Source organism: Canis lupus, chromosome 3 (genome assembly GCF_048164855.1).
Source record: "Canis lupus baileyi chromosome 3, mCanLup2.hap1, whole genome shotgun sequence".
Classification (NCBI taxonomy): Eukaryota; Metazoa; Chordata; class Mammalia; order Carnivora; family Canidae; genus Canis; species Canis lupus.
Genome location: NC_132840.1, coordinates 74,072,621 through 74,084,905, shown reverse-complemented (window position 1 = coordinate 74,084,905; position 12,285 = coordinate 74,072,621). Strand labels below are relative to the sequence as shown.

The 12,285-nt window shown below is 54.4% G+C and overlaps 1 protein-coding gene and 1 long non-coding RNA gene across 3 annotated transcripts; one reads left to right on the top strand and one right to left on the bottom strand.

Moving 5' to 3' along the window:
• Positions 1-7,359: 7,359 nt before the first annotated feature.
• LOC140631075 (trehalase-like) lies at positions 7,360-12,031 on the bottom strand. 2 transcript variants are annotated; one of them, XM_072822272.1, is made up of 6 exons: positions 10,562-12,031; positions 9,227-9,327; positions 9,023-9,115; positions 8,803-8,919; positions 8,572-8,694; positions 7,360-7,497 (listed from the first exon to the last, which is right to left on the bottom strand). In XM_072822272.1, the coding sequence occupies exons 1-6, from the start codon at positions 10,916-10,918 to the stop codon at positions 7,446-7,448; spliced, it is 843 nt and encodes a 280-aa protein (XP_072678373.1). In that variant the 5' UTR covers positions 10,919-12,031; the 3' UTR covers positions 7,360-7,445. The 2 variants fall into 2 exon arrangements, with proteins under 2 accessions (XP_072678373.1, XP_072678374.1); XM_072822273.1 differs by lacking the exon at positions 7,360-7,497 and having other exon boundaries at positions 7,538-8,694; positions 10,562-12,029.
• LOC140631076 (uncharacterized) lies at positions 8,803-12,171 on the top strand. Its single transcript, XR_012028740.1, has 3 exons — positions 8,803-10,627; positions 11,248-11,422; positions 11,697-12,171. It is a non-coding gene; the product is annotated as an uncharacterized lncRNA (long non-coding RNA).
• The last annotated feature ends 114 nt before the right edge of the window (positions 12,172-12,285 follow it).

Below are 12,285 nucleotides of genomic sequence, written 5' to 3'. Positions count from 1 at the left end.
CAAAAATGAGGTAACCAAGGACTCAGATCCTGCAAGAATAAAGATTCAGGTCATCCCACTTGGTAAAGAACCCTGTCCAAAAAAGTGCCAGCAGAGGCAAAAGAGAACAGAGAATGGGAGCTATAAGAAGGCATTTAGGATTACCTTGGCCTTGGTGGGGCGATTGTCATGGCCATATTTCTTTTTCTCCCTTTCACTCGTTACTGGAGTGTCTGAGGAACTAGTGTTTTCAGCTGGAAGTATGACCAGTTAACATTATCCCCTGATAATATGATCGCTAGTGGGACAGTGTGGGTCCCCTGTGTTGGAGAGACAATATTTTCACCTAGAAAAAGGTCTAAGGTGGATGCTGGGGGGTTACTCCTACTAAGGAGTAGACTGTGCCATTGACCTTTTTATTTTATTTTTTTTAAGATTTTGTTTATTTATTTATGAGAGACACAGAGAGACAGGCAGAAACATAGGCAGAGGGAGAAGCAGGTTCCCTGTGGGGAGCCCGAAGTGGGACTCGATCCCAGGACCCTGGGATCACGATCTGAGCCATAGGCAGATGCTCAACCACTGAGCCACTCAGGAGCCCCTCATTGACCTCTTCTTTGCCCTCGAGATCTACCCTGACCCCTGTCACCTTCTCCACTCTGCCCTCTGCTCTAGGAGCCCGACCCGTGTGGTCCACATCCAGTGTCTTCTGTGTCCTGGGAGAGCCCACAGGAGACAGGAGAGAGAGTGTGTGTGTGGGGGGGGGGATCAGGTGGTTTATACACATGGCCTTGCATGGGCCCTGTCCCTCAACCAAGGTCACGTCTTCTCTCACGAGCCTTGTGGTGCAGCTCCCTCCCTGTGGAGGCTGGTGGCCATCCCCTCCCTCCTCCCTTCCAGCCTCGCCATGGCAATACTTGGCCACTACTGAACTTGGGCTGCTGCCCTTTCCCTTGTGGTTCCCTGACACCCACATCGTTTTTGTAAATAAACCCTCCTCATTATCCTATTTTGAATGTGCCATCTGTTTCCTGTTGGGAGACTGACTGATGCAGTGGGTTTTATGCCAAAATTACTCTGCTAACAGTTTCATATTTAAACTTCAACTTGTGGTGTCCTGGCATTTCCCCCTGCTGCCTTATCTGGGGGCTGTTTGAGCCCCATAGGAGGGTCTGCCCCACGCCAAGCTAAAGGGTGAAATAAGACAATGTAAGACCTCAGCACAGCCCCTGTACAGACTCTGAAAATGCTAGAAGGAGCTCCCCCCACCCCCAACTGCCCCATCGCTGTCTTCAGTGTGCCAGCCTCCGCACTGCACACAAGGCTGTGGGGGTGGGGAGTTGACATGTTTTGTGACCTGTCATGCGTGTTAGCAATTTGAGTAGGAAGGGTTAACCTTGAGAAATTTGGCCAAAAATGACTATCTTATCGAATGATTATTTTATTGCTCAATTATTAAATTTTCAGACACTTGCAAAAGGCAAGAAGGGAAAAGATATATTTTTTTAAAGATTTTATTTATTTATTCAAGAGACACACAGAGAGAGGCAGAGACACAGGCAGAAGGAGAAGCAGGCTCCCTGTGGGGAGCCTGATGCGGACTCGATCCCAGGACCCCGGGATCACGCCCTGAGCCAAAGGCAAATGCTCAACCGCTGAGCCACCCAGGCGTCCCGGAAAATACATATTTTAATACATTTGGAAACAAAGTGGGCTCTAGGCAGGGTGGACCCAGTCCTGGCAGCAAGCAGGGGCAGATTTCCCATGAAGTTAACGACGCTTCAGCCCCAGAGCCCCTCCTGCACGTGAGGCCCCTCTAAGGTCCCATACCTAACTTCCCATTCGTAATTTGATTCTTCGTCTTAAAGAGAGCTCCTTCCCCAAATTGTTTAAGCTTCTGGCCCCACAAATCTTGGGGACCCACCCCAAGGAAGTTATGACATTTGGTGGCCTCTCCGGGACACAGTGAAGTTCTGTTCGGCCTTCTTGGCTGCCAGCTCACACCAACAGAAGTCACATGTATTCTGGATGAATCTGAACAAAATAGGGGCCTCAGGCAGATGTGTGCCATTCTGTAGGACAGGCAGGGCCACAGCCTGGCACGTGACCACCCTCAGTCTCTGCACAATCAAGAATGTGTGGGATTACAGATGCAGACTCTTGCCCACCTTCCGCAGCAGAAGGGCACGGGCACAGGAACATACTTTCCAGAGCACCTACAGTTAGCTGACACCCCCCCACACACCCCCGCCCCACACATCATGACAACCATTACCCACGACCTCTGACCTCTGCTGCTTTACTTCACGGCAGGAGAGTTGTCCTCAGCTACTCAATGCCAGGGCCAAAGGCCTCAACTTTCTGTTATTCAGAAAGAATGTCATCTAATTTGTATCGAAAGCCTAACATTTGTGAATCCTTTGACTGTGATTCTAAGCCTAGGAATCATACTCAGCCATAAGAAAGAATGAAATGTTGGCATTTGTGACCACCTGGATAGACTCAGAGGCATTGTGCTCAGTGAAATAAGCCAGACACAAAAAAGACAAATACTGTGTAATTCCACTTATATAAAGAATCATAGAGGCATCTGGGTGGCTCAGTGGGTTAAGCCTTCCATTCTTGGTTTCAGCTCAGGTCATGATCTCAGGGTCCTGAGATCTAGCCCTGCATTGGGCTCCATGCTTAAGAGAGAGTCTGCTTGGGATTCTCTCTCTCTCTCTCCCTCTGCCTCCCCACTCCTCTCGTATTCTCTCTCTAATAAATGAATAAATCATTAAAAAAAAAAAGAAGAAGAACCAGGGGCGCCTGGGTGGCTCAGTGGTTGAGCGTCTGCCTTTGGCTCAGGTCATGATCCAGGGGTCCTGGGACCAAGTCCCACATCGGGCTCCCCGCAGGGAGCCTGCTTCTCCCTCTGCCTCTTGCTCTGTGTCTCTCATGAATAAATGAATAAAATCTTAAAAAGAAAAAAAAAACACATAAGTTCCCAGAAACAGAAAGTAGAATGGAATGATGGTTGCCAGGGGCTGCGGGGAGGAGGATCAGAGTTATTGATTAATGGGCATAGAGTTTTAGTTTGGAAAGATGAAAAAGTTCTATGAATGGATGGTGGTGATGGCCTCACAGCACTGTGAATGTAACTTGATACCACTGAACCATATGCTTAAAAATGGTGAAAATGGTAAACTTTGTATTATGTATATTTTACCACAATAAAAATAACATGCAAAGCAATACTATACATAGTTTGTAGGTGTATACAGCAAAAGCAGAAAGACACGTATGAGAATGGTAAACTGTAAAATCAGGAAAGCAGTTACACAGAGGCGGCAGGAATGCTGGTAGGCATGAGCAGACAGGATGCTGTAGTTGCACCTGGGTGTTTCCATTCTAAAAACAAGTTATGAAGAAAATAGGACAAAGCTAGGTGGTAGGCATACATGTTTCCCATTATCATACTCCAAAATTTATTTATTTATTTATTTGTTTGTTTATTTATTTATTTATTTATTTTTAAAGATTTTATTTATTCATGAGAGACGAGAGAGAGAGGCAGAGACATAAGCAGAGGGAGGAGCAGGTTCCCTGCGGGGAGCCCGATGCAGGACTTGATCCCAGAACCCCGGGATCACAATCTGAGTTGAATGCAGATGCTCAACCACTGAGCCACCCAGGCGTCCCACTCTAAATTTTTTTAAAGATTAATTTTATTTATTTTTTGGGGGGAGGAGAGGGAGAGAGAGACTCTTCAAGCAGACTCCCCACTGAGTGCAGAGCCCTACCTGGAGCTCAACCATGACCCTGAACCCTGAGATCACGACCTGAACCTAAACCAAGGGTCAGACACTCAACCAACTAAGCCATCCAGGCACCCCAATATGCTCTAAAATTTTTAATATGCTTTGAGTTTTTCATAATCTGAAGGGACAAGATATCACATATGCCGGGTGAGTAGGAGTCATGCCGCAGCCCTGTCTGCACTATGCGCACCGATGACCTCTTTGGAGACCTGACCCTAGAACGAGCACCCACTCTCCTCATGTCATCTGAGTGGCCTCCACTTATCCGCCAAGTCTGGAGCAGAGCCCAGAAGTCATGACGTTGGAACCTCCTTCCAGGCCCAACCTCCGCAGGCTGAGCAAAGCACATCCTTCTTGCAGGAATCCCCAGGAGTGGGAGGACAGGGAAACTACCCGAGGAATCCAAGCTACCGACTGGCCTCGTGTGGGAGCCAAGGGCGCTGGGGGCTGCCTTCCATGGGGAAATGGGCCACCATCCCTGTCCCGCAGGCGGCCGGGCTCACGTTATACCAGCCTCACTGCACCAGGGGCTTGTAGGGAACAAGTCAGGGCGTCTAGAAAGGATTTCCGTGCTGACAGGGTTGTTAGAGCCCCAAGTCACCTACCAAGCACCACTCCTGGCCCATGAGCCTGAGACAGGCCTATAGCCTGCAACCAACCCTCGCGCTCCTGACAGGGTCTCCCCTGCTGTGCGCAGCCGAGGGCCGCTGTGGATGGGCTTGCTCAGCGCGTCGCCCTTGTCCCTCCTCACTTCCAAGCAGGTGGCCAAGCCCAGAGGCTCGCCTGGACTCCAGCCGAGGACAGTCTTACCTCGTTGCCACAAGGCCTGCCTTGACGCTGATCTTTGCCTCTCTGACCACCAGTTAATCTCAGGAGTCATGCTCAGGTGGTTGTCCACTGTCCTACCTCAGGCTGCACGTCTCTGTGATACATGCTTCAGAGCACAAAGGCCGCTGACCCAACAGCCCTGTGGTGACTGGCTGACAGGCAGCTCCCCCAGGGGAGGCCTGGCCTCAAACGCAGCTTCTCTGGAGCCCTCGGAGCGTGGGTCAGCTCCGCCATGTGAGGCCTGCACGGCGGAGTGAAGGGGACGGTCATTCTCCCGGCCTCGAGCTGCTGGGATGGAGTCAAGTGGGACGTCTCTGCCCATGAACAGAACAGGTGCACCCCTTGCCTGGCTACCTGCACGCCCAAAACTCATCATCCCTAGTTCTTCCAGCAGCCTCTGGAAGACATCCCATCCCCCACGCACAAACGAAGAAGCTCAAAGAGTTGACATGAGTTGCCCACACTCCTGGAGACCAGATGTTACAGGACCGCGGCAGGTTGGGGGGAGTGTGTGTCCCTGAGAACCCCCTGCTCCCAAGCAGCCTCAGTCGGCGGGCCCAGAGAGCGGATCCGGGGGCGGGGGGCGCCCCTGTGGTGCCGGGCTCAGGGCCGGGGCGCAGGTGTCCGAGGCCGGCTGGCAGGCGGCGCCCAGCGAGCCCGGGAGTGGGCGGTGTTCTGTTCAAGGTGGCAGAGGTGCACAGCTGGGACCGGGCCTGCGCCTTACACACCAGATTGTTCCTCGCCTGCCCTTTTGTTTTTTTAACGCCTCACCACAATAGAAACTGCTTATCTGCAGGTGGGCGGCTATTCTGAGAGCTCCAACAGGCAGCAGCGACAGCGACAGCGACAGCGACCGGTGGCTGGTGGCTTTGAGTCGGGGAGTCAGAGCAGATCACTCAGCCGCCTGTCGCCCGGCCCACCTGCTCTGGTCTGAAGCCACATCGCGTCTGCTGCTGCTGCTGCTACTGTTGCTACTGCTGCTACTGCTACAGTCCCAGCCCCAGCCGCCCCAGGCCCTTTCCCCTCCTGTAACCAGATGGGCCACACCAAGCAGATTGATGGACTCTCACTTAAGCTTCCAAATGATCTTATTATGAACTGAAGCACAACACAGGAAAGTGCATAAACCCCGTCTGGCAGTGTACAGATTGTTGTAAAGCAAACAGCTGGTCATTGGGGTACGAAATGGAGCCTTACCAGCACCCCATAGGCTGGACATGTTACTTTCCAGCCACACCTCATGCTGGCCTCCTTGCTCCTGGAGACTCCAGGAATTGTTTTCGTGCACGATGTTGAGGAGTCCAGGGATCTGCAACAATCTCTGTGACACAAGGCTGTGAGGGAGGTGATCGATGCACCAGCTCGGCATCACCTGATATGGATGGATATACGGATCCAGGGAGGGAGGGAGGGAGGGAGGGAGACAGACAGATGGACCTGTCTGCTCCTCACACCTGAGATTAGGCCAAGCAGGCGGGAGCCCCACAAGACTGCCGGGACATGAGGACGCGGCTGGTCGTGTGATGGGAGTGAAGGAATACAGTGTACTGACCGGAAGGCCTCAGCAGAAGGAACTGGTAGAGACTTTATTTGGCAAGGAGTGATGAAAAACTGAAAAAGAGTGGCTTCAACAACTAAGGGGTTTGTTTTCCTCGTATAACGGGGCGCCACAGGCTGTCATGACTCAAAGGTGCCACTGATGGGCAGCCTGGGTGGCTCAGCGGTTTAGCGCCTGCCTTCAGTCGGGGGTGTGATCCTGGGGACCCGGGGTCGAGTCCCACATCGGGCTCCCTACGTGGAGCCTGCTTCTCCCTCTGCCTGTGTCTCTGCCTCTCTCTCTCTCTCTCTGTGTCTCTCATGAATAAATAAATAAAAATCTTAAAAACAAAAACAAAGGTGCCACTGACAGCCCAGCCTCTCTCCAACTTTCTGCTCTGCACCTTAAGCGTATGGTTCAGCCTCAGGTTTATGCTTCATGGTTGCACGGTGGCTTCTGCCCTTCCTGGGACCTCATCTATGCTCAAGGCAGGCAGGCAGGAAGGGGAAGAGCAAAGGGCAAAGCCAAGGACTCTTTACCCTTTCAAGGAGCCCCTTCTTTCCAGTGACCTCCGCTTGCCTCTCTTTTGTCAGAAATGTGTCCTTGGCCACCTCTCCCCACAGGGGAGCCTGGGAAACCAACTTTTTAAAAAAAGAGTTGGTCACATTGCTACCCTAGAACAGACAGTGAAGTGGGAACTCGTAGTGTTCTTCCTCAAAGAAATACTTGGGAGTCGGGGCAGTGAGAACCACCCCCTGTCTCCCCAGTTTGGTGGGTCCAGTAAGTAGCCACAGGGCTCCCGTTCAGTGGGGCTGTGGAAGTCTGGGCCCAGAGCTGGATTATGGAGGACGTGGGAAAAGTCTGAGCCATCTTTTGGGGCTGCTTCTCACTCCTTCTACCATGCAGCCTGCAACCTTACTGCAAAATCGAAGCCGAGTAAATATTTTAAGGTGTTGTCCCCGCCCCATGATGACGCTCCTGCTTGTCTATGTGTTAAGATGAGCTAAGTGTTAAGACCTGAGTGAGGGCATCCAAGAAGTACAGGGCACAGACATCTCGAGAGCAGCCAGGAAGTGCATCCTCGTGGGCCGAGGCCCAAACCAGATCTAGAGAAGAACAGTCAGGGCATTATGCTCATCCACCACCCAGAGTTATTCGATAGAATATTTTTCTTTTTTTTTTTTAAGATTTTATTTATTTATTCATGAGACACAGAGAGAGAGAGGCAGAGACACGGGCAGAGGGAGAAGCAGGCTCTATGCAGGGAGCCTGATGCGGGACACGATCCCAGAACTCCAGGATCACGCCCTGGGCCAAAGGCAGGTGCTAAATTGCTGAGCCACCCAAGGATCCCTAAATAAATTAAATAAATAAATATGTAAAACATCTCTCATGGACATTTGCAAATATTGCTAACCCCACTGCTCACAGGGCATCTGAATTTTGCTGCCACCTTGTCTGTGGTTGCGGAATCCCTGGCTGGGCAGGGTGGTGCCCAGGAGTCTGAGTGTGGTGGGAGCCCCTGACCCTGTGCCCTGTTCCCACAGAGAGCGGAAGTCCCAGTGGTTGAGGTGAGAACGTGAGGCTGCCCTGGGTGGGCAGAGGCAGCCACAGGCAGCTGCAACAGACTAGTGCCTGGCCCCGATGCACCCTTATCGCTGTTTCTGCAAAAATTGCTGCCATGTGCAGAAATATAGAAACGTGCAAAGTCTGAGAGCCAGTGCTCAGGAGTCATCCCCAACCCTCCCATGGAGGCAAACGGCCCTAGTGACTCAGCCCCAGCCCAACCATGCACATCTTTCAGGCAACTCAGGGTTAAAGAGACAGAGAGAGAGAGAGAGAGAGAGAGAGGCGTTTTTGATGCACAGATGGCTGTGGTTTGAGCAGGCGAGCAGCGGGAGGGGTCTCGAGGCTCCTTGTCTCCTCTAAGCCTTGGCCCGCAGGTGGGTCTCGCCTTGGGAGGACCAGGGGGTGCTGCCGGCTGGTGGCCAAGCTGCAAAGCAGCAAAGCCCCCACGGTGGTCTTCCTGTTCTGCTGTTCTCCCGGTCCTCACTGTGCCAGCACCCCCCTCTTGCCAGGACAGAGCTCTCCCACCGCTGCCGTCCCCACAGGCCCCAGCCCCCAGTCCTGGTGTCTCTGTCCTCTGGGGCCTCTCCTGCCCCAGGGATGGCCGAGGACAGGAGGGCCGCAGCCACTGCCTCGCCAATACCTCGGGACAAGTTTCTTCAGCAGCCTTCCTGTGTCCTTATGCAGCCTCGCTGGGGAGCAGGGAGCCAGGAGACCTGTGCCAGCATGGGGCCACCCTGCCCCCAGGGCTTCCATGGGCACCCACCTCCTCAGCATCAGCCTCCGAGAGCCGGGGTCCGTCCCTGGCCCTCAAACCAGGTGAACAGCAGGAGCCTGAGAGGCTGGCAGGCAGCTCCTTACCTGGGTCCCCCATAAGGGACGGCGTAGTGATTCAGGACGTAGCTCTTCCCCCCCGAGCTCACAGAGACGATCCTGTTCTGCGTCCAGAAGTCCAATTCCAAGGCCAGGGTCCCGATGCTGTCCCTGGGACAGGAGCCAGGCCCCACCTCAGCCCAGGCCCGCGCCCTGAGGCCCGCCCTGGGAGGTCCTGGGGAGGGGGCGTGCGGGGCGGCGGGGGGACGGGGCGCCCACCGGAGGAAGGCCGTGTCGTTGGTGTGGCTCACGTAGCGGTCCATCATGAGGGTCAGGAGCGGGGGCTGGCTCCGCTGCAGGTAGTACACGCGGGCCCCGTTCGGGACGTGGCCGTAGCTGCCAACAAGGGGGCCTGCTGGGTGCCTCTGCCCCGCGGCCGAGGCCAAGGCCCACCCACGGGCTCCTCTGCCCCAGCCTTGGGGTGCCCGCCCCCTCTTACATTCGCACCAGCTCCAGGAAGTTCTGCAGCATGCCCTTCACCGTCCCGGGCATCTCGGAGAGGAGCAGCCCTTCCATCACCCAGTAGGAGTCCCTGGGGAAAGGGACAGCTCAGCCACCCCTGCACCCCCGGGCCAGTCAGGGTGCCCCCCCTGCTCAGGACGGCCTCCTGCCCTGGGCTCCCCCTGCAGCCCTGGCCCCTCACCAGTAGTAGAATTCGGTGAAGCGCCCCCCAGGCACGATGAAGGGGTGTGCTGCGTAGATGAGAGAGAACTGCTCCGGGTGGCTGAGGACCTCGGGCTTCACCTGCGGTCAGGGGAGAGGGCACAGGGCCCCCGCGGCCCCCACGGTGTCGAGGCTGGAGGAGGCCGGGCCGTGGAGGCCCTGGCAGCTCTGGGCTCTGGAGCCAGGCAGCCGGGCATGGGTGCTGTCTCTGGGGCGGGTCAGCCGTGTGGCTTTGGCCAAGGCCTGAGGCCCTGGGAGCCTGGTCTGCTCGGCCCCCCATGCTGGCCTCTGGGGTCCCTGCTGACTCAGCCTGGCACTGGCAGGTGCTCACCAAGCAGTGGCTATCATTAGGACCAGGAAGGGGGGACCATGTCCTCCACTGCCCTTCCCTATCTCTGCTGCCACCGCCAAACCAGGCCCCAGAGACCCAAGGCTCCCACGCTCCATCTGAGGTGTTGAGTGTGAAAAAAAATTTTTTTAAAGATTTTATTTATTTATTCATTCATTCATGAGAGGCAGACAGAGACATAGGCAGAAGGAGAGGCAGGCTCCCGGTGTGGAACCCAGGCAAGACCCAATCCCAGGACCCCAGGATCATGACCCGAGCCAAACACAGATGCTCAACCACTAGAGCCACCCAGGCGCCCCTGGAGTATGAAAATTAAAGAAAGGACTCAGGAGGCCAGCAGGTGAAACTCTCCACCCTAACACTCCTTTTCAATTGCAGACCTCAACTCACAGGTGGATACGGCCTTATGATCCCAGCAAGAGGGGAAGGTTTCTTCTGTCCCAGCAACAGCCCAGCCAGTGAGAGACAGCCACGACTGAGCCAATGAAAAGCTACCACACTCAGAACTCCCAGTTTCCTCCAATAGGCTTTTTATTTATAACAACATTCTCAGCATCCCTCTTTCCTCCATACAAGAGCCCGATTCTCCTGTGTTGTGCTAAGTTGCTCATGGTTTTCATGTAGCTTACTCATCCCAGATCACAGATGTTTGCTATTCCTAAATTAACCCATTTTTGCTGGTGAAATAATCGGCAGTTTTATTTATTTGTAAGGTTATTTTTTAAAAGATTTTATTTATTTATTCATGAGAGAGAGAGAGAGAGAGAGAGAGAGAGAGGCAGAGATACAGGCAGAGGGAGAAGCAAGCTCCATGCAGGGAGCCTGGCATGGGACTCCATCCCAGGTCTCCAGGATCACACCCTGGGCTGAAGATGGTGCTAAACTGCTGAGCCACCCGGGCTGCCCAGTAAGGTTATTTTTAACAGGAGGAAACCCCACGCCTTTTCCCCGGGGAACCAGACATACCTGATTGTGGCCTTGGGAGAACAACTGTAGGACCAGGATGTGGGGCTTGCTGGGTGCCTCTGCCAGGTATTTTCTCTGTTCGTTGCCTCTTGGTTCTGTACCAGTGAGTGTGGTTTCAGTGAGAGAGGGGTCGGCTCTGTTATTTGGGGGCGGGGGTAGTAGAACAGAGCCTGGGTTTGTTCCTGTGGGGCTGGGTAAGGAGGAGCCCAGAGCACCACTCTGTGCCACAGGTGTCACGGCCCTGGGGCTGGCCAGGAGGACAGATGCTGTACAGCCTTGGGCACACCACTGCCCTCTCTGAGCCTCAGACAAAGAGAAAGAGTCTAACAGACTGTGCTGACCACAGGCCACAATCATCAGTGGCAACTATTCCTGAGCAGGGGCGTGGTCTGACTAGCTCAGGGAAGGAAGAGCCCAGCTGAGGAGGAAATAATTAGGCATGAAAGGTAGCGGGTAGCCAGGAGGTGGCAAGACAATTTAGGTTGGCCTGGGGAGAGGTTGGTGAGGATTTCAGGGAAGAGGTGAAGAGTTAGAAGTAGACTTTGTTCTTTTATCCCCCTGCCGCCGCCCATCCCAAATTTCTTTCTAGAGAGCTGCCTTAGGGTACGAGGGTTGGGACCTTCTATCTAAACCTAGTTTCACCCCCAGAATACGCCTCCAAAGCCATGAATCACTGAAATTTGCAGAAATTGCGCTGGGCTGTTTTGAAGGCCATTCTATGAAATGAGGAGAAAGGTCCCTGATTTGACTATGACCTTGAACATGGAAGGACGTAGGACTTGACCCATTCAGACACACCTCGTTCTGGGACAGCTGCTTCTCTGTTCTGGGTGTCACGGACAAGGCTCTGAAATATCTGAGGTGAGGGGGGCAGCAGGGCGGGCTGGTACACTGTGGGCAGGACCACCTGCTCTCTCCCTGACTCTGAGCTAGTGACCTCTGGCAAGGGGCAGCCACCCCCTCCTGCTCCACCCCTCGGTCTGAGCCTGCGGGTCCCACTGGAGCCACCAGGGGGCAGCTGCGAGCCAAGAGAAAAGCCCAAGAAGGGGGACACCTGGCTTTAGGGGCGCCCAGCCAGCCTCTTGGCTCCTCATCCAGACCCCATCCAGTCATAGGAATGTCCGGAACCTTTCAGGACAGCCAGATCTTGACCTACCAGTACGGGATCCCGACCTCTCTCCAGAACACAGGCCAGCAGTGGGACTTCCCCAATGCCTGGGCCCCCCTGCAGGACCTGGTCATCAGAGGTAGGGAGGCAGGGATGGGGCATAGCCCAGGGCCTTACCCCTTGCACCTTGCTGACCCCTTGGGTCAGCCTCCCGGTACTGGGGAGGTGTGAACAAAAGCCATGGGGGCCTTTCTCTGGCTCTTCTGTTCTCTGGTTTCCCGCCCAGCAGACATTTGTGTCCACCCTCACCTGTCAGGGGAACCAGCCCTCCTTTCTCCCTCCAAACTTGGGCCCTGGGTGAGGAACACATTGGCTTTTCACGGGGTTCACAATGAAGGTCTTAGGACCTGGGCCTCTCTCTCTCCTTGGGGAGAGTAAGGCTCAGGCCTCAGCTGGCCCTGGGATGAGGACTCAGGAGATTCAGGGTCCTGCCTGGGGTGGGGTCCAGGTCTGGCCAAGTCTCCCTCACCTCAGGCCCAGGAAGTAGCTTTCCAGCTGGCTCAGAACTGGGTCCGAACCAACTTTGAGGTCTACTCCAGAGATTCGGCCATGTATG

Excerpts from the sequence above, each read along its gene's own strand:
- LOC140631075 (XM_072822272.1), bottom strand. The coding sequence starts at position 10,918 with ATGATTGTGGCCTGTGGTCAGCACAGTCTGTTAGACTCTTTCTCTTTG. Across the intron at positions 9,328-10,561 it reads TCTCCCAAGGCCACAATCAG|GTGAAGCCCGAGGTCCTCAG; the intron begins GTATGTCTGGTT and ends CCCTGACCGCAG. Across the intron at positions 8,920-9,022 it reads TTCCTGGAGCTGGTGCGAAT|CTACGGCCACGTCCCGAACG; the intron begins GTAAGAGGGGGC and ends CCTTGTTGGCAG.